Genomic DNA, 18,537 nt, shown 5'->3' on the forward strand with positions numbered 1-18,537 from the left:
ATATCCCACTTCCATCCAAACAGATAGCTGATTAATTTTGAAAAGAGGTAACGAGTAGTCTCAATGGATACACCATTCTATCTTTTATCCCCATGTTACCGATATCTCATGACCAAGTTGGGGCACTCTTGGAAATCCACATGAGTTTCGTCCCGGAGACACAGAGAGACGTTGACTTTGCGGGAGTCAATTATGTGATTCCAGGAAGCATGGTATTAGAGACAATTAGAGACATTCTCGATGAAGTAGTTAATAAGTAGGTATCTAACTGCTATGTCATACTAAATGCTCCTCCTGTACGGTTTGTGTAAACTATATCTGTCTAAGTACCTCCCTACCTACTTGCATACCTACATAGGTAAGATAATACAATAGGATATAAAGATCTAATTCTTGAAAGTTCTTCAACTTAATTTTGAACATTTGCGCGGTGTGAATTTCGACTTTGAATATCCTGAACTTATGACTCACTCTTCGCATTTGCGCAGAAAATCGAAGAGTTCGCGTTTAAATAGCTGCGCCTTTACACTTAAGTGCGAACATGGTCTTTGACCACAATAAGGCATTTGCGATGACTCGCAAAGGGCTAAACAGAGCTATCCGCGTATTACTGCATGCGAAATACTAGTATCCATGGATGCTTCCATCATGTATATATTGTGCTTGTCCCCCGAGTAGAACGTGTTTACGGAAAACCACAAAAGCCAAACAATACTTCCCTCTACTACAACTTTTTAAAAGAACCAAAACTCCTCAAATCGCCTAAGGATTTATTCCGCAAGAAACATCATCACAGATTATGACGTCCGTCCAGAGAAGAGTCTACTACGACAACATGGAAGGCCTGAACAAAGCCCCTGACAATAACGACCCTCAGCCTATCGATCCGTGTATGTACTGAATGGCAGACATTGTTAACAGTAACTAGCTAACATATTAGCCTACGGGAAATGATCTATCCTTAGAAGTATGATCGAGCATGTTAAGAGTGCTAAGAGGGGTCGGGTACTGGTTGCTATAGATGCATGGGGACTTATCATAATGGCAATCAGATCAAGATGATATATGATAAAGGTCGATGTACTGATTCTCTAAGAGGGATGGTATCCTTATTGTCTATCTACATGGGGTTCGGATGTGTTGAAGATAATGAAGCCCCAATGGAAATTTACCCCTGACGACTCTAGAGATCCCTCTCAACTCTCAACACCTAGTCATAAACCACAGCATACTGCGCAGGCGCTTACAAATTGAGCTAGAAATAAGTTCAAAATTCCATAATTCACAACGTGAACGATGCTAAACTGATGAGGTACATGAAGCCAACATAGCTTAGTTAATAACATCATATCCATTTAAGTATTATTGGTAATTATAGCTATCTTTAAATATAGGCCCGCTTTACCATTAGGGAAAGAACTTGTTCTTTGGACGTTTGAGACCCAAATGTTCACGCAGAGTCGTCCCCTCATAATCCTTGCGGAAGATACCTCGTCGTTGTAATTCAGGGATCAGGCGCTCAACAACATCATCAAGGCCCTGTGGCAAGAATGGAAAGACGACGTTGAAGCCATCCGAACCTTCTTGTACAAGCCATTGTTCCATCTCATCAGCGACCGTCTTTACTGTACCGACGAAAGCGAGTCCCGAATAACCACCATATCTTTGTGCAAGTTGGCGAACGGTCAGACCCTCTGTTGCCGCGAGCTTCATAACCCCCTCGCGACCTGACTTGCTCGCATTTGTCTCGGGAAGATCTGTCGGCAACGGGCCATCCGGGTCGAACTGGGAAGCGTCGGCACCAAGTGCGATCGAGAGCGACGCGACCGAGCTCTCATAGTGTACGAGGCTGTCTAGCTTTAGTCGTTTTGCGCGGGCTTCCTCGACGGTATCCCCGATGACTATGAAGGCAGCAGGGAGCAACTTGATGTCATCGGGTTCACGACCCACCGCGGTAAGTCGGCCCTTCACGTCCTTGAAGAGCTCCTTGCCGGCCTCGAGACTCCGCGGGGCGCAGAATACCACCTCGGCCGTTTCGGCAGCTAATTGCTTCCCGGGCTCCGACTGTCCAGCTTGTACGATCACCGGCCAGCCCTGGGGAGGCCGTGCGATGTTCAGCGGACCTCTAACGTGAAGCTCGGGCCCGTGGTGGTCAAGCACATGCATGCGCTCCGGCTCGAAGAAGATACCGCTTTCAACGTTGCGCACGAAGGCATCGTCGGCAAAACTATCCCACAATCCGGTCACCACGTCGTAAAACTCACGAGCTCGGGCGTAGCGTTCGCCGTGCTCTTTGTGCTCTTCCTGGCCAAAATTGCGCGCGGAGTCAGGGTTAGCGGTCGTGACGATGTTCCAACCGGCACGCCCAGCGCTTATATGATCGAGAGATGCAAAGCGCCGCGCAATATGATAGGGTTGGTCATAAGTTGTCGAGGCGGTAGCAACAAGACCAATGCGCTCGGTTACGACGGCTAGACTGGACAGTAGAGTGAATGGCTCAAAAGACGTTACTGTTTGGCTGCGCCGAAGAGCCTCGATCGGCATGTTCAGCACGGCTAGATGATCAGCCATGAAAAAGGCGTCAAATTTGGCAGCTTCTAGCTTTTGCGCGAACGACTTGATATGCTGGAAGTTGAAGTTGGCGTCGGGATAAGCGCCGGGGTATCGCCATGCGCCAGTGTGTAGACTCACTGGACGCATAAAAGCGCCTAGGTGCAGTTGTTTCTTCTTTTGTTGTTGTTCGGCCATAGTTATTAGTGTTTCTGTTTCTTATTCTATCCTAAGCTAAACTCATTCACGGAAGCCCGCGCCGTTCTTGTAGGAAGCTCATGAGCTGGGCTCCGGGTCGTCCGGTTCGGCTTATGGACTGCGGAGGATGTCGCCATATCTGAGGGGTATGACGATAGATCCGCGAAGCCAACCGGAGAGGACAATGGAACGGCTGTTATTAGAGTGATTGGAGTCGGTGTTATCCTTGTCTCCGGTATCAGTATTGACTTATAAATCACCGATTTATAATTCAGCCAGCCATCCACCAAAGGCTTCAATCTTCGATGGCATTTAGCACATGTGACTGATTCAAATATGGAACTTGCCAAGGACAATTGTAGAATAAATGCTTTCAGATTGTCACAGATGACGCATGCACCCTGTCTTCTCTCTCCAAGGTCGTTTTCGTTGCTCGCTTAACTTACTACCTCTGGTAGATATGGAAGATTGCTTTGAAAGCATGTGTTGTAGTGGCTCTCCATCTATAACATTAGAAGAGGAAGCGATAATTAACAATGTAGAATCAAGGCGAGAGTGAGATGTTACTGTGCTTATACGATTGGGGCGCTGAGACACCTTGTTAGCTCGATGCCAGGTAATAGACCTGGCAGTGGTTCACGATGGTGAATCGTAACGTAGTGCCGCCTAATCCAGTTCAAAACCACGAGGTAAATAATGAGATGGTCCGACTAGAAAAAAAAAGGGAAGATAAGTATTGGCGGACTCTAGCCGTCTGTCTCGAGACCATGCTCTAAAACTTGGATTACCCCTTGATGTTACTATTCGATGGCTTCCACCGAATATTTTGGGGCTTCTACGGGGACCAGGGAAGGGTTGCTAGGGGTAACTAGGGAGCCCTGTACAGGGACCCTCAGAGCCCTGCAGTTTCGCTAACCACCGAGATAGTGGAGCCGAGCTTCTCTCGCTTCAACTAGCCGCTGCGCGCTGACTCGTTCTCCAACCCCCTGTCCAACTTCAGACGATGCGAAGAAACCCCGTATCTTCCTAACTATCCTAGCTCTCTCAAATCTTCTCGTCTGAATTACACAAATCAGTCGTCGGATGATTTTTGAGACGTGATGTGAAGTTAGTCGTTCATATTCCTCAATGTGTAGTAGGTACACAATATACATTGCTGATAATTGATATCAGAAATATGGCCTGGGCAATGCGGTTCTTTGCCTTCGCGGAGTTCTTGGCTGGGAGGGACAAGGGGGTTGAAGAGCCTCACGATAGTTATTAGCCTCTAGTGTAGCCGATCCCCAAAATGTCCCTCTAGATGAAGGTTACTCCACCAGAATAAGTTCGTTAATGAAGGATTTTCACAGGGTGTCATCAGCTTGTCCATCCGGCCATTTTCAGCTCTTCGCCTCTTGGCTCTGTCGGGCACTACTCCTTGAGCCGCCCCTCTGACGCTCATTTTCGGGGAGGGAAAGGAGGTCTGGGTTTCAGCCAAGGAATTCTTCACGCAAAGCCCGTTGCACACCTACTCAACCAGTACAAGTGTGTTCTTCCAGGTCCGCTTGCAAGACCTCGTAGCTCCGGCTGCAGTTCCAACGCGATGGCAGAGGTCCACAAATTGCCGAGATGATTTTCCAGATCTTAAGAAGATCAAGGCGTATAAGATCTACGATCTTCCGCTCACACATTCACAAATTCATTCTCTCCATCCCATCACAAAACATCAAACAGCCAGTCTTCTGTTTCTTTCTTTCATTCTTTCGTACAGCTGTGCTGTCCTTTCGTTTCTTGCCATCGCTCGAATAGTTCTACTTTCGCTTCTCCCTTGACTAAACCAGCTACTCTGTCGTTGACGGCCCAGCATCGCTCGACTTCTTAGCCTTATCAGAGCATATCATATTTCAATATGCGTTTCTCTATTGCCCTTATTGCCGCAGCCGCTTCCGCGGTGAATGCCGGCGTCTTCACTCAAAAGACCTACAACGACATCTCAATCTCTGGCGGTGTCGCCGGTAACGCGGAGAATGAAGCACTTGCAGTATTCAGCGCGCTAAACCAGAACAACCTGGCTAGCGCCGACGAAGACGATATCGACTTCCTCAAGTCGGTCAATAGCATCTGCAACGATGCCGAGGATAACGCCTTTAACCCAGCCATCGACGCGGCTTCCGGCGATGCTGCTGACGCCCTTCAGCGCGGCAAGATCAAGAACAAGGTCCTCAAGCTCGAGGCTACCATTCTGCGCCTCAAGATTCAACAAGCACAAGGAGATGACGTTGCGAGTGATATGGCAGCGGAGCAGAAGAAGCTTGACAACAACATTTCTCAAGACGAGGCCGAGGCTGGACAGCCATCGACCTTCCTGTCCTTCGACGCCACGACATCTTAAGAGAGTAGTTGGCTAAGAGGCCCGGTGTTTGGAAAGGAGGAATACCCGTGTCGACAAATCACACCAGATTCTACATACCTGGTTTTTTTTCAGGGGTGGAGCAAGGAATAGATACGAGTATGAGCACTAATCTATTGATTTTGATGGAATGAAAACTGAAGACCCAAGTGAACCTGCCTCTTGACTACCTATGTACTAAACCATCACGATTGAGCGTGGCTGGACCTACGCAACCCCCTTAATGGAGACTCAGTCAAGTTTGCCGCCCGCCTATCAATCTAGGTAAATATAATCAGAAAAATCGCTACGTAGCATATTTCTCGTAAGTTCAAGACGCAAATTTCACAAGAGTTGTTTATTGATCGAGGTATGGTCAAGTGCTATTAACTGTGCCGTAAAAACAATCGATCAGCAAGTGAACACGGCCGGTCCAGGAGCAGTGTAAGACGTGGGCACAGGGTAGTAGATGTTAATGAGAAGCCCAGGATCTGTAGCTTTATACGCTCCAGGAAATGAGACCAGGTCGGTTGGGGTTTTGCTGCCACCACCGGTGACAGTCAACTGAGCACAAGAGATGTACGTCTGGGCACCACCCACTGAACCAGCACTGTGAAGGGCGATGTGCTCCACACGGAGGAGATAGTCTCCTGCGGGAATACACTCGGGGATCTTGGTCGTTACTTGCTTGGCACCCTGGCTTGGCCACGTGAGCCCACTAGGGGCAATGTTAGGGCCCTGCGAGAAGATCTTGAACCAAACTGCCCCAGATCCATCCCAGGAATCAGCCGTTTGCCCGGAAGGGACCTTCGCCATGTAAAACTGTAGAGTTCCTGGGTGGGAGACCGAAGCATCGGCCGTGAAACCAACTGTCGAACCGGCAGCTACCGTCATGGTCTTCGCGCCCTCGTTGCCAGGCGCAAGTTGATAGCATCTGAACTGTTCAGATGTGACATCGGTGACTGTTCATTCAGTCGAGTTAACCAATGCTGATCCGTCGGAGCGAAAGTGGGTAAAATACGAACCTGGTCCATTGCTCTGATAATTTGTCGTCTTCCTGACGTACTCCCACTTGCTGGTAGCACCACTTCCTGCAATCAGTGCAGGAAAAGTGTCTGCGAATACACTATCAGTCGTTTTCTTACATATTGAAGATTTATGTGGCAATCGGCATTACTTACAGTGGGCTTGGGCAGCCGACACAAGACAAAGGAGGGCTGTTGAGGCTTTCATTGTCAAGATAAGGCACAGTATAAGTTTGACTGAAGACTGATCGTAACTGCCTTTGAGTTATTTGACGGGAGCTGAGGTGTTGTAGAGCTTGAGTATCCGACCTCGACATATATAGAAGAAACTGGGGGGGGGGGGGAGCGCGCGTCAATATCTACCATAGCTACTGTAGTTATAACCCCTTTCCATCAGCATCTTAAAGAAGTATATTAGATATAATTAGATACTTAATTTGCCGAATGATCGAATCATGCTCGATGACGACCTTACATCTTTGGACGCGGCGAGATGGCTACCGAGCGGGTAAAGGCCCTTCGGATAAAACCCGTATACCCTGGCATATTCCTCCTCACTACCAATCAAGTACTCTGCTTAAATTGAAGTCAATGGAAAAGAAATGAAGATGTAGCCTAGTGGATGTGCAACACACAAGGCATATGCAAAAGGGGGCTGCGAGGTTATAAATCCGGGGTAGACATGTGGCCTGATAGGTAGTGAATGAGTCCCTTGGTTCAACCCGAGCCGGCCCAGAATCCTACCGGCGAGTGGCGGGTTAGTAACAGGCAAGTAACATCGTAATTCACTATTTGTCAGAACGGTAATCTTGGACGGACCGACATCTAACACATTAAGAACCAAAGCAGTCACCTCCGTTCGGACAGATGGTGGTTTCATTGCACACTACTTTGGGTTCGCAAACGCTTAAACTAGACGCATCATAGGCTTCTCAAAAGATTTTAGGGGAAAAAAACCACGTTGACTGTAAGACTCACCAAAAGCAACAGTACCTACATATAGTATTCATATCTACCTAGCCAGGCTTTTTACGGCTCTGAATTTATTCTTAGGGCTCCGTTAATATGAGACGTACCTATGCTTTAAACTAGATAGTGAAGAAGGAAATTCTAGATTTCTGATAATTTATTTCGTTGCAGATGTTACTTTCTTCTAAGTGGTATGTGTGGTATACCACCTAGGTAGGTATTAATAATGGGTATTGTTAGAGGTAGTGTCAAAGGGTCAATGAACAACAATCTCCTTGTGGGCCAATGTATCAAAACCCTCTTAACAATGGAACTAAAGATTCTCATTTTCTTATCCTCAGCCTAGACTTACCAAAGAAAGATCTTTACAATGCCCTTTATGAAATAAGAAGAATAGTTATTGGCATAGTTCACGACAGAAATGAGTATAAGAGTCCGCTCAAGACCAAGTAGTGGGAAATCCCTCATTCTTCATCATCGAGCTTCGCAACTATTCAATCTACGATTTTGATTTTAGGTTGACCAAGTACATTCTTCAAGCACTTACTTTCAGGAGGGAATATAATCGAGTTGCATCCCAAGGCCAAATCACATCTACCAACATCCATCATGTGTTTCCAACCGCAAAAACTCTTCATCTGCGGTCACCGCGAAGCCTATGCTAGCACGGTCGTCCAGTGTTCCCTGGTTCCAGTCTACGGACGCTGTCCATTGATTGGCAATATGGATGCTCCCGAAGAGCATACGACTCGGGTTGATGAGAAATGCTCCGATTGCCGTCGAAAGTAGAGGTGAGTTTGTATAGAAGCAATCCTCAAGGAAGTAAGTGCAGCTTGAAAGTTAAGGGGCCGGGTTACCCCTTTCTCCAGATCGTAGATCGACGGAGGAGAAGCTGAAGAAGAAGCTCGAAGGTAAGTCATTAAGTACCTACATAGTATCATAATATAAAATCTACAATCATTATCGAATTCATAGTCGCTTTGTGTACACCTAACTATAGTCAAGTCATAATTAGGTACTTAATATGCATAAAGGGAAACTGTTGACATAATATGTGCTCTATTAGAATTCCTGCACGACAAGCTATGCTCTTAACTGGCGCAAGTTTTCAACCAGGGATTACCTATAAGGCAGGCATTCTACCCACAAAGGCTCGGTTCAGTTCGGCCGGAAGTACCACTTATGTATATATTGTTCATGCTTTGTATTCTGAGTGTAGGCTACCAGGTCATGTGAATACCATAATACCTTCTAATCCCTGGCTGAAGACTTGCGTCAGTTAAGGGCACCTCGACAAAAAAGCTTCAAGGTTCCCATCTATGTATCCTGTTTATTATCGCCACCATCTAAGAACCAAGTCCGAGTACCATTTCCCTCAATGTTCCAGTGGCCGGTTTTCCGATTAAAAATGTGGTTCGTAGTAAAGCTAGAGAGCTTTGCTTCGAGGTTGGTTATTTCACATTCTATGTTATAAATTTTATCAGTTATCTTGAAGTAGTTGTCTTCAAGCCTGAAGAAATTTGACCACACCTGGATGTCCCAATCCAGTCCACGCCTCTCAAAGTACCGTGCACGAGCTTGAAGATATCTCGGCTCAGCGATAGCCTGGAGCTCCTGGAGCTTTCTCTTTTTCTCCAACTTTTCTCTTATTTCACGGGAAACGTTCGTTGTCATGGTAGGGTTAAACTTGCAACCGCGGTTCTCTGTCACTATGATAGGAACGCCGTTTTTGCGATCTTCCTCGTCACTATCGTAGTCTTCGTCTTCGGGTTGAGAGACTAATCGCGAACCTCTAACAGTAGCCAGGTACTGCGGAAGAGTCGAGGGAAGATGCTTGACTTTGGAACTTCGAGAGATGCTGCGATGAATGTTCTCGCCTAATATATGGCTCTCTTCACGAACCTTACTTAATATCTTCAAGGAAGGTAGTGAGTGACACCGCCGGCGGAGTTTCCCAGATGTTTTTTCATGTGTATTCTTATCCATATTTCTTAGCGATATCGCGTTTTTACTTGTCACTCTTTCGCATACACGAGGCCTTGTGGATATGTAACTGATATAGCAGTTAAAACAGGGCACAAGTAAATGGAAATGACCTTCGACGCAATTGTGGCCCCTAGACTACTTAGACGGAATCTCAACGGAATAAATGTTCTTCGATTTACAATGTCTTTCATCAATACAAAGACATTTCATGAACAAATGGGCTGTAAGGTGCTGTAACAAAGGGGCAAAACAAATTTAGTTACATTTTACAATATAACAATAAGGAATCTCGACGGTTAGCAGACCTTGACTTTGATCCAAGTAACAAGGAACGTTAAATATAGATATTTGTTTACCTCTGTTTATTTTCAAAATCCAACCTCGTCTAGTTCTTGAAGGTGGGCCTCAGAAATAGACTTTGCTTTTCTGTAATGCTCATCAATACGCAATGACTCTGCAGCTGTTGGCCATCGGGTAGGACGAGGTCTTCGTACACGTGCTAAATACGTGAATAATAATTATTCCGTCTCCTAGGAGCCAATGCCTGTAGAATCTGGGCTCAGTTGAAGTTTACCGGGCGGGAAACGAGGTGGACAAATTCCCGCTGGTAAGGCAAGGGACCTCCGTGAATAAAGGAAAATAGGAATAATGGCATTTTTATTCATATTGGAGTAGCTTCATAAGACTATCACCTACTTCATGAAGCCCATCTTCGTAAATAAAGCTTTGACCTGTTTCAATGATCTCATCCTGGATGTGGCCTTCTCTTCTAGGAGTTTACATTGAAGTTCAAACAACCGAAACTGCGGGCTGTTGTCGTCTTCGAAAGTCGCAGCGACTCGCTGACTAAGTTGTTGAGCGTAGTCGACAAGGGCCTCAGCAAGATGAATTAAGAGAGCTGTCTGCATTGTCGAAGCAGCTGTACTGGTCGCGACGAAGTTTCCAACTCGTACCTCGGGGATTCGCACGTCTGGCTCAACAAGGTCGGGGGAGATTAGAGTAATCTGTGTACACGTTCGAGCACAAAGTACGACGAGGCCCATCACATCTACGACTTTGGCATGACACGATGTCAAAAGGTTAAATAGTAAGACGTCAATCTTATCTTGGCCGTCATCTAAGCCGGAAAAGAACACTGCTAATTCGTCTGGCAACTCGACGGCGTGAAAGCAATCTGGATCGTTGCATTCAGAATAGTCTGGCCTGTCGAAAATGAGTTTCAGGGCCTGCGAATATACGTTCATAAGGCGTTGTGCATGGGTAAAGAGTTGTTCAATACAAAGATGACGGGCGCTGTTTTCGATAAATTCGGAATGGTATTCTTCAATTGGTCGATTTTTAGGCACATGAACACGACAAATGGATGACAAATCCTGGGACACAAGGTCAACATCGACAACTAATGCCGTTAGTTGTCGGATACACATAGAACGAGGATCCTGCGAAGCTGCCTGTGCCGGTCCGACTCGCTGAGCTGTGTCCGGCTGTAGTTCTTGGATAGCATCCGGAGGAGTCCCCAATGCACCCCTTAAATCTAGAGGAGGCCAATCGAACTGCATATCCATGTCCATGTTCATATTCATGTTCATGTTCATGTTCAGATCACCGTCTAGGTGGACGGGGGTAAGCATGTTGCGTCGCGTACTGAGGCCGGCTGGGCTGAAGATGCAAGGTGTGCCAGCTTTGATGCATCTCGTACATGTTGCAACTCCGGACTCCTTCGGACATTTCAGCTTTTGAGAGTGACAACGGTCACAGCTCGATCGCAGAGGGCGCGGCATGCCTGCTTTTGTATCGTCTTTGCCTCGCTTGGGCCCCCTTCATTCCGTTGCTAGGTAAACGTTTGTAACCTTCAGTTCGAGCGGATACGCTAGTTCATAGATTGGCCTAAGACGAGCCATAGATCATACAGGCAGTATATGAGATGGTGTTGATTGTGCGAAGTGGGTGACGAAGGACGAAGGCCATCAGATATTTGGAGTCGACTCGCTAAATCTGACCAATGAAACGGGGCAACCAAGACGTTGGTGGGTCGTGTAAGCTAGCTGAAGACGGCATAGTGCGATATATGGATACATTGATGTCTGCTGTGTACTACGTACTACGTAGTAATCGTACTTTCCTAGAGATGGTTACACTATTAGCAGCCTGGCAGCTTCGACTACTAGTGGGTGTAATGAAAGGTTAAATTTCAAAAGGAATAGCCTTGAGCTGTCTACGCTACGTCCATACATAGGTACATACATACATACATACATCCATCCATCCATCCATCCATCCATTCATCTTTCGTTCATGATTCCACAATGCGAAGAGAAAAGTGAATCAATCCGAAACATCGCGGTGTTCTAACTACCGCTATGATAAATACCATATCTGCGCAGTAGCATATCTAGGGACTAATTAAAATTGCCCGAGAAGATCGTCGCGACCAAAACCATACCAAGTATCCCGACGCTTTGACTACAATCTTGGAAGCCGACGTTGATATCAACCTGTACGATGATATATCTCGTGCATACGTCACCCCTTGTCGCTTTGCGTCTCATCTCCAGTGTTAATTAATGAATACGCCCCTAGGTAGGAAGCAAGACCTGCTGATGAGCGCCACGCGTAGAAGAATACTACCAAGAACAGCACGAAGCACATAGGGCTGTACCTACATGGTGGCAGGGCGACACCTACATACTAGACCCAGACCTAGGCTAGGTAGATAAGGTCTGATTCTAAAGCGACGAATTGAACTAGAGCCTACCGATCCGGCGCTTGCAGCTGTCACGCCTCTGTTTCTTATCGCCCGCATCATATGTAAACGATACCCGGCCTATTTTCCCTATTTCCTTAATCTGCGGATCGTCCATCTCTCGCATTTCTTCTATGCTTCCAACCATTTCTCTGTCCATTCGTCTAATTGTCGTATGTGTGGTGCGTTTTGGCGCATGACTACACACCTACACAGGTACCTGCGAGGTTACTTTGATGGCATAACGCGGGGTTTGAGAGAACCCAATCAAGTTTGATGGACCTTAGTACAGTGAGCGGTGTCGTTGAAGCTCTAGTTGCAACGTACCTCGCTGGCCTCGAATACTACACCAAGTGGCAGCAACGGACATGGCAGAAACATCGATATGAGGCGCATACGAAAGCCAACCCATGTGGCGGAAATGCTTGTGCTTTAAGTATCTCGTTGGGGTTTTCAGCTCGCAAGATTAGAGACGCGTTTGATGGAGGTGTGGATATTCTTGGTGATGGCTTCGCAACGGGTGACGGTAAGTTACATTAAGAAGATCTCGAGGGTTGCCTATTCTTTCTAATTAGACGTAGAGATATGCCGCAGCGCTCTGCAAAACAATCTCGAACTTTTACAAGAGCGCATATATGCGCTCTACCAAGAGATACGGGCTAAGAACAGCCCGCTTGATCTTTTGGAGGCCGTGCGCGTCTCTGAACGTGTCCGTATCTCTGTTCTAGCTGCCTTGGCCGGTCAATATAAACGGGTAGCCGTCGGCCGCCTGGTGCCTTCAGTCCTGCCTGGGTCTGAGCAGCGGTCGAGACTTAGCGCTACAATCGAAGAGGAAACCGTGAAGCCTGATGATGATGATGACGACGACGACAACGATAACGTCGCCAACGATGATGCGGTCGAATGTGCGCAAGCAGACTACGGCGCTAGAAGCACCTGCATATCGCCATATATGCAGTCAGAACCTCCCTCGCCGCCGCCAACCCCCAAACAAAGCCTCGATGATAGCCAGTCTTCCTATACCTCCACTATGTCTACACCGCGGCCGAAGAATAGCGTATTCAGTATGTTTTGCCCGGAAGCGCTGAAATATCAAGTCAATCCACGGAAGACATTGCCGAGGCGGCGGAATTGCAGATGCGGGTATGACTGGAATGGGGTGCAAACTGAAGACCAGACATCTGCGACGGTGAAGGAGGGATTCCAGATTACCGCCAGATTCTTAGGGAAATCTCACTGTGATGGCGGATTCGGATGTGTACTATGTACCTCCAACGGGAGAACAGAGACGTATTCCAACGTCGATGATTTGAAAGATCATATCAATGCCTCTCATACTAAGTGGCAACTGCTTCATGATCGAGACATGGTCGGTCAGTAAGGAACTAGGTACCACGCATTTCTTTCCTTTATCCAACGACCTTTTGGCTTTTGTTTTGATGCTGGGTCTAGCACTACGGAAGTTCAGGCGTTGACCCCGGCCCATTGTTAATTCTTTGAGATACCCTGGTTGATAAGCAATAATATCAACCTTTATACACTTACATATATCATATATGATTTTGATTCGGGCTTGGATCCATGTATTATAAGATATTTACCAATGTTAAGTTAGGCTGATTTCACCATGTGAGCTTCAGTGTGTTACACGGATTGGAGAAAGTCTATCAAGTCTAGCAGTGCCATGCAGAGTGTAGAATAATATGAGGGAATGTTGTATGAAAGGCAAGACTTAGAAATTCATGAGTATCTAGGAGTAGATACCTACCCAAGTATATACGTGAAAACTGCTTTGGGGTCCTGCTATCGATTAGGTGATATGTAGGGGTGTGTGAATGTAGTGAAACACACGTCGCTATGGGCTATCTTGATCCGACGAATGTATGAACCTAACAAACCCTTAGCCCCAGTTTTCTAAAATGGCATTGTTAATCAAAATCGCGAGTTTATCCTACGGAGCCTCTATTGCACCGAGTGACAAATGCCCTCTGACGAAGCTCAACATCTCATCGTACAACATAACCGTGTGAGGCAAGTTACTCGATTTTAGAAAAAAGAGGGGGAAAATGTATAAATGTGAACGAAGTCCGCATCTCTATATTCATGATGACGGTTTCTATAATAAGAGGTGTATTTCAAACCTAGCTTGTCTGATATCCACTATGACCGGACCTAAGACCGTTTTCGTCACCGGCGCAAACGGATACATCGGGACCGCCGTATGTCGAGTCTTCGTCCGTGCCGGCTGGCGCACCTACGGTCTCGTCCGGCGTCCCGAAGCCGCTAGCGCGCTTATCGCCGAGGAAGTCACTCCTCTCATTGGCTCCATCTCCAAGGATGCCACATTCCTAGAGGACCTGTACAAGTACACGAAAATTGTCAATGTGGTCGTCTCGTGCACAGAACAACTCCCATTTGGAGAGCACTTTCAAGCCCTCGTCGCCCTGTTTCGGAAACTGGCCTCGACATCCAACCAAAACGGCGTCAGGCCCCTCGTGATAGCTACCTCGGGGTGCAAAGACTACGGCGTGACCGGCGTCCACGGGTCGCCCAGGCTCGCGCCACACACCGAGGAGTCGCCCCTCCAACCCCTAGACGTCATCCACGAGCGGGCGTTCAACTCCCTCGAAATATTCACGCACGCAGATCTATTCGACGCGGCGCTGGTGCGTCCCACACCCGTGTTCGGGTACGATAGCAGCTATTACGGGCTCGCGTTCGAGGTGGCTTCGGCCGCCGCCAGGACAGAAGAGCGCGCCCTCCGGCTACCTCTAGATTTTAATGCGATCCTGCATGGCTGCCATATCGACGATTGTGCCGAGGCATATCTGGCGCTGGCCGAGCATGTGGACCGCACCGCCGTCGCGGGACAGTGCTTCAATATCTCGGCGCACAGGTACGATACGCTATCGAGCGTAGCTAAAGCACTCGAAGTAGAGTACGGCCTCAAAGGTGGCGTGGTGAGGACTTTTCCGACTGACGCAAACGGCATGGTGCCGTCTCTCGACTTGGTACTTGGTTATACCCAGTGGGTGGACAGCACGAAGATTAGGCGGCTGACGGGTTGGTCTGATAAGAGGATGTTGCTCTCGGAGAACCTGCACATCTATCGTATGGCTTATGAAGAAGCGGCTAAGCGAGGGCATGAAGGAGTATTAAGAGTCAAAGAGAGGATGGGAGGCATTCTTTCTTCGGTCAAGGTATAGTGTAGTGGAGCAGCAGGATCGTTTCAAAGAGCAGCTTTGAAAGTGCTGTCTAGTCACTCGTGGGGTAGATTTAGATCGCCATACGTAGTATCCCAGCCGTATTCAATCAATGTTTCTAATGGGAAACTATGCTTCATGGTCCAAGGAAAAGCAATAATAGTAATATATGTTCAAGACGTTACTGTTATCACCCGCAAAAGCTGAATCCCATGACAAGCCGTCGAGTGCAGTTGTGCATCTCCATCTCACCTTTTGATTATGTAACATAATATTCACAGGCTACCGTGACACTCGCAAAGAGAGAATCCAATTGATTGACCCGTCTACAACTTGTAGACACTCTCAATATGGAAGGAAAAAAGGGACCCTCAGTGAGATATCCAAAGAATCCGAGGAGGATAAATCCGTCTACCTGTCCATTCGGGCTTGCACCGAAGACTATCAGGAATTAATACAAGGTCGGAAATCTCAAGAATCTACAGGGGAAGAGGGAAGAGAAAGAGAAAAAAAATGTAGCTTCTACACCTGGTTAATTTGATGTGGTAGAGGCCGGATGAGCAATTCGGTGCCAGACGTGGAGGTAGTTATAAGGAATATAAAAAACTCACCTCGAACTGCTCCATCCATATAGAACTAGTCTCTGTTTGCAGCCTTTCACTACTCTTTCTAACGCAAAAGTTGAATGAGCGGGTGGAAGTAGGATTGCCAGCTATGCCACTTAGGTTTAGACTGCTCCTAGATGGTTGCCTCACCAGTCAGTCCAAGTGTCTCGAAATGCAGCACACAAGACATTCCATCGAGAGAACGACCACAACGCAACAAAATGGAGGGCGAGCAAAATAAAACTGCCTCTCCACCCCCATGTACGGTGAGGGAAGGTTGAAGGAAGCGGCCTGCGCGGACTTCCTTCGTGGCTTATCAAGAAGACGTCCCTAGGCATCCCCAAATCAATTCCCGCGATGCCAACCAAGGGGATTCCGACGCTGAGGGTTACGGTGAAAGGCCAACATTGTCTGGCAAGAGATAAGATCTTGACCAGGAACAGGAGAAGCCGAAAAGTGAACACCATGGAGTCACCGTGGCTGTTGATGAGATAGACGAAGAGATGTCGCGCTTGTTCTCTAATTGTCTCTGGAGGACCATCTGGTGGTGCTAAGAGCAATGGCGCGCGCAAACTAGGAGACGGTGGCGGGTGGGCGACTCCGGTAGAACGGCCGCGGCCGCGATCCGGAGATAAGCTCGCGAGCTCTTCGTGACTTCGAGACAGAGCTATAGCCTGGGGACGATGTCGAGGCGTGCTGGGACTACCATACTTCTGAAGGCTGGTATACAAGTTCGGCTGGGACGAATGACTTGCGGCTGGCGAACTGTCTTCACTAGGTGAAGTAAAGTTCTCCCCGGAAGTTAGGATCTTGCTAGGGTGCTTATGAGGATCGGGAAGTGGTGTGCCAGGGTGAGTAGGCGAGTCGAGGTTTTGGATTATTCGTCCTTTCAACCCAGCAGGAGGACTCGTAGCCCGCCCCGTAAACCCGCCGTGATACGATTCGTGATTCATCACGCTCAGCACCTCGTTAGCGCTCGGCCGTTCGGCGGGGTCAAGGGCCAGCATTTTTTTAAGCAATTGGTAGAGCTTCAAAGGAAGATCGGGTCTCTCTCGCTTCTCGTCCTGGAAACCTTTCCAGTCGGTAATCTCGGCTCGCAACAGGTCAATGTCTTCAAGTTCCTCGTGAATGGTATTGGCATTCATGTAAGGGAGTCGGCCGAAGCATAGGAAATAGAGAATCATGCCCAAAGAAAATACATCAGATTTGGTTGTAAAATTGCCAAACCGACCTCCCGCGTCTCTCTTTAAGACTTCTGGAGCGCAATAAGAAATGGTGCCGGTCGTTCCTGTTGATTTTCGAATAGCATTTCCAGGTTGAACTTCGCCGAAGTCGCTAATTAAGCATGTGAGCTTGCCGTTCTCGTGATGTAGAAGACAATTGCTGGGCTTCAAATCACGATGGATGTAGTTGGCGCTATGAAGATAAGCAAGACCAGAGGTGATATCCTTGAAAAGGGAATATATCTCCTCGAAAGATAGACGACGTTGAGAGGCGTAAACGTCCTGGGGGCGTTCGGTCGCGCCTCTGGACCTGCGGCGCATCTGAGCCTTGAGCTGCTCCTTTGTCACCTGCTTAGGCTGATCCCCGATAACGTACTTCAACAAGTCGCCGCTATTGCAATATTGTTGGAGGATGAATGCACAAGCGACGCTCGGCCCAAACCGATTCAAAATGACATCTTCGAGCCAGACATGGCGATAAGATACCAAGTTGGGATGAGAGAGCTTGGCCAACAGCTCAACTTCTATCAACACTTTCTCCAACCACGCATGATCGTCGCCTACCGGAACTCGTTTGCAGGCAAAATGGCCCAGAGGGCATCCGTCAATCTCGTGACGAACTAAAAGCACGACACCTTTGCCGCCACGACCGAGTTCCCGCTCCTCGACAAAGAACCTTTTGAAGTAGTTGGGACTGAATGCATCTCTCCTTATACGGGCTCCTTCCTGGGGAGCTGGCGAGCTAGAAATAAACTCGGCCTCGTCGACGTCATGGGACCTTGAGTCGCTACCACTCGGCAAGGTGGGTTGGGTGAGTCGACGGATAGGACTCGGCGGAGGCTGACGTTGAGTAGGCTGCTCATCTACATCCAGCCCTGCCCGGAGCATACGGAAATAATTGGGGTCGACATAAGACTCTTGAGGATTTGGGGCATCGAAGTGTCGTTCGGGGGAGGGTGGGCGGAGAGGTTGGTGACAAGTGGGACACTCTGTCAAAGGAACACCTCGAATCTCGAGGCGTTGCGACGAGGGATCGCGAACGACGATAGCATTACGGTGGCGTCTAATCCATGCACGGTATAATTAGCGTTCAATGTCCAGCACTAAAAGTTATGGAAGCAATACTAATGACGATAGTTTGATCGGGGTGTTGATCATCCTGGCGGGGGCAGAAGGAAGAAACAGAGGTAGAAGCAGAGGCAGAGAAAAGAAAAAGACATGACGTACAAGACGATTTCACGACCGTCCCGAGACGAGTAAGGAATTAGCTCCATTGCGTTGTGATTACCATCCGGCGATGGCAAAACTGAATGAATTTCAAGGTCATCGAGATTTATAATCAGGATTAATCATTATATACTATATGAGCGACAGGCCCACTAGATGGTGGAAAGGAAAGAAGGGGAATGCTTTCTCACGATGCGGACTGGACAGATGTTGACGGTTTTCTTTATTTTGTTGTAAGGATTAGGAATTCCATTGTTTGGTACCGGTCCGCATGTACCTGGGTATTATTGAATTTCAATGGGGCTTTGTGGGCTAATTAGATCGAATGCGTTACCCCGGAATGCGCTAAGATCGGGTTCCTTTTATTCAGCCCCTTGTCACTTCCAACTTGCAATAGGTCGCTTGGAGGGGCAGGAGGGGTAGCTCCGGGAGGAAACAGG

The 18,537-nt window shown here is 47.8% G+C and overlaps 8 protein-coding genes across 8 annotated transcripts; 3 read left to right on the plus strand and 5 right to left on the minus strand.

Moving 5' to 3' along the window:
• Positions 1–1,250: 1,250 nt before the first annotated feature.
• F4807DRAFT_103407 (monooxygenase) lies at positions 1,251–2,945 on the minus strand. The gene has a single exon (XM_047992661.1). The coding sequence runs from the start codon at positions 2,746–2,748 to the stop codon at positions 1,408–1,410; it is 1,341 nt and encodes a 446-aa protein (XP_047853841.1). The 5' UTR covers positions 2,749–2,945; the 3' UTR covers positions 1,251–1,407.
• Positions 2,946–4,413: 1,468 nt separating this feature from the next.
• On the plus strand, positions 4,414–5,483 carry F4807DRAFT_103415 (uncharacterized protein). The gene is made up of 2 exons (XM_047992663.1): positions 4,414–5,236; positions 5,288–5,483. The coding sequence occupies exon 1, from the start codon at positions 4,637–4,639 to the stop codon at positions 5,117–5,119; it is 483 nt and encodes a 160-aa protein (XP_047853842.1). The 5' UTR covers positions 4,414–4,636; the 3' UTR covers positions 5,120–5,236; positions 5,288–5,483.
• Positions 5,324–6,537, minus strand: F4807DRAFT_103409 (glycoside hydrolase family 61 protein). Its single transcript, XM_047992662.1, has 3 exons — positions 6,298–6,537; positions 6,142–6,231; positions 5,324–6,078 (listed from the first exon to the last, which is right to left on the minus strand). The coding sequence occupies exons 1-3, from the start codon at positions 6,347–6,349 to the stop codon at positions 5,528–5,530; spliced, it is 693 nt and encodes a 230-aa protein (XP_047853843.1). The 5' UTR covers positions 6,350–6,537; the 3' UTR covers positions 5,324–5,527.
• Positions 6,538–8,290: 1,753 nt separating this feature from the next.
• F4807DRAFT_467877 (uncharacterized protein) lies at positions 8,291–9,315 on the minus strand. The gene has a single exon (XM_048002545.1). It carries the CDS (start codon positions 9,094–9,096, stop codon positions 8,428–8,430), a length of 669 nt encoding a protein of 222 aa, XP_047853844.1. The 5' UTR covers positions 9,097–9,315; the 3' UTR covers positions 8,291–8,427.
• Positions 9,120–11,028, minus strand: F4807DRAFT_428013 (uncharacterized protein). The gene is made up of 2 exons (XM_047998228.1): positions 9,793–11,028; positions 9,120–9,640 (listed from the first exon to the last, which is right to left on the minus strand). Exons 1-2 carry the CDS (start codon positions 10,875–10,877, stop codon positions 9,535–9,537), a joined length of 1,191 nt encoding a protein of 396 aa, XP_047853845.1. The 5' UTR covers positions 10,878–11,028; the 3' UTR covers positions 9,120–9,534.
• A 754-nt stretch (positions 11,029–11,782) lies between these two features.
• Positions 11,783–13,688, plus strand: F4807DRAFT_103501 (uncharacterized protein). Its single transcript, XM_047992664.1, has 3 exons — positions 11,783–12,365; positions 12,421–13,228; positions 13,480–13,688. The coding sequence occupies exons 1-2, from the start codon at positions 12,116–12,118 to the stop codon at positions 13,218–13,220; spliced, it is 1,050 nt and encodes a 349-aa protein (XP_047853846.1). The 5' UTR covers positions 11,783–12,115; the 3' UTR covers positions 13,221–13,228; positions 13,480–13,688.
• A 313-nt stretch (positions 13,689–14,001) lies between these two features.
• F4807DRAFT_461020 (NAD(P)-binding protein) lies at positions 14,002–15,045 on the plus strand (the record flags this gene model as incomplete). The annotated part of the gene is made up of 1 exon (XM_048001620.1): positions 14,002–15,045. One exon carries the CDS (start codon positions 14,002–14,004, stop codon positions 15,043–15,045), a length of 1,044 nt encoding a protein of 347 aa, XP_047853847.1.
• A 748-nt stretch (positions 15,046–15,793) lies between these two features.
• On the minus strand, positions 15,794–18,144 carry F4807DRAFT_461021 (kinase-like protein; the record flags this gene model as incomplete). The annotated part of the gene is made up of 2 exons (XM_048001621.1): positions 15,794–17,933; positions 18,098–18,144. The coding sequence occupies 2 exons, from the start codon at positions 18,142–18,144 to the stop codon at positions 15,794–15,796; spliced, it is 2,187 nt and encodes a 728-aa protein (XP_047853848.1).
• Positions 18,145–18,537: the final 393 nt, after the last annotated feature.

The sequence above is a fragment of the Annulohypoxylon truncatum genome (assembly GCF_022578515.1).
Source record: "Annulohypoxylon truncatum strain CBS 140777 unplaced genomic scaffold F4807scaffold_18, whole genome shotgun sequence".
Classification (NCBI taxonomy): Eukaryota; Fungi; Ascomycota; class Sordariomycetes; order Xylariales; family Hypoxylaceae; genus Annulohypoxylon; species Annulohypoxylon truncatum.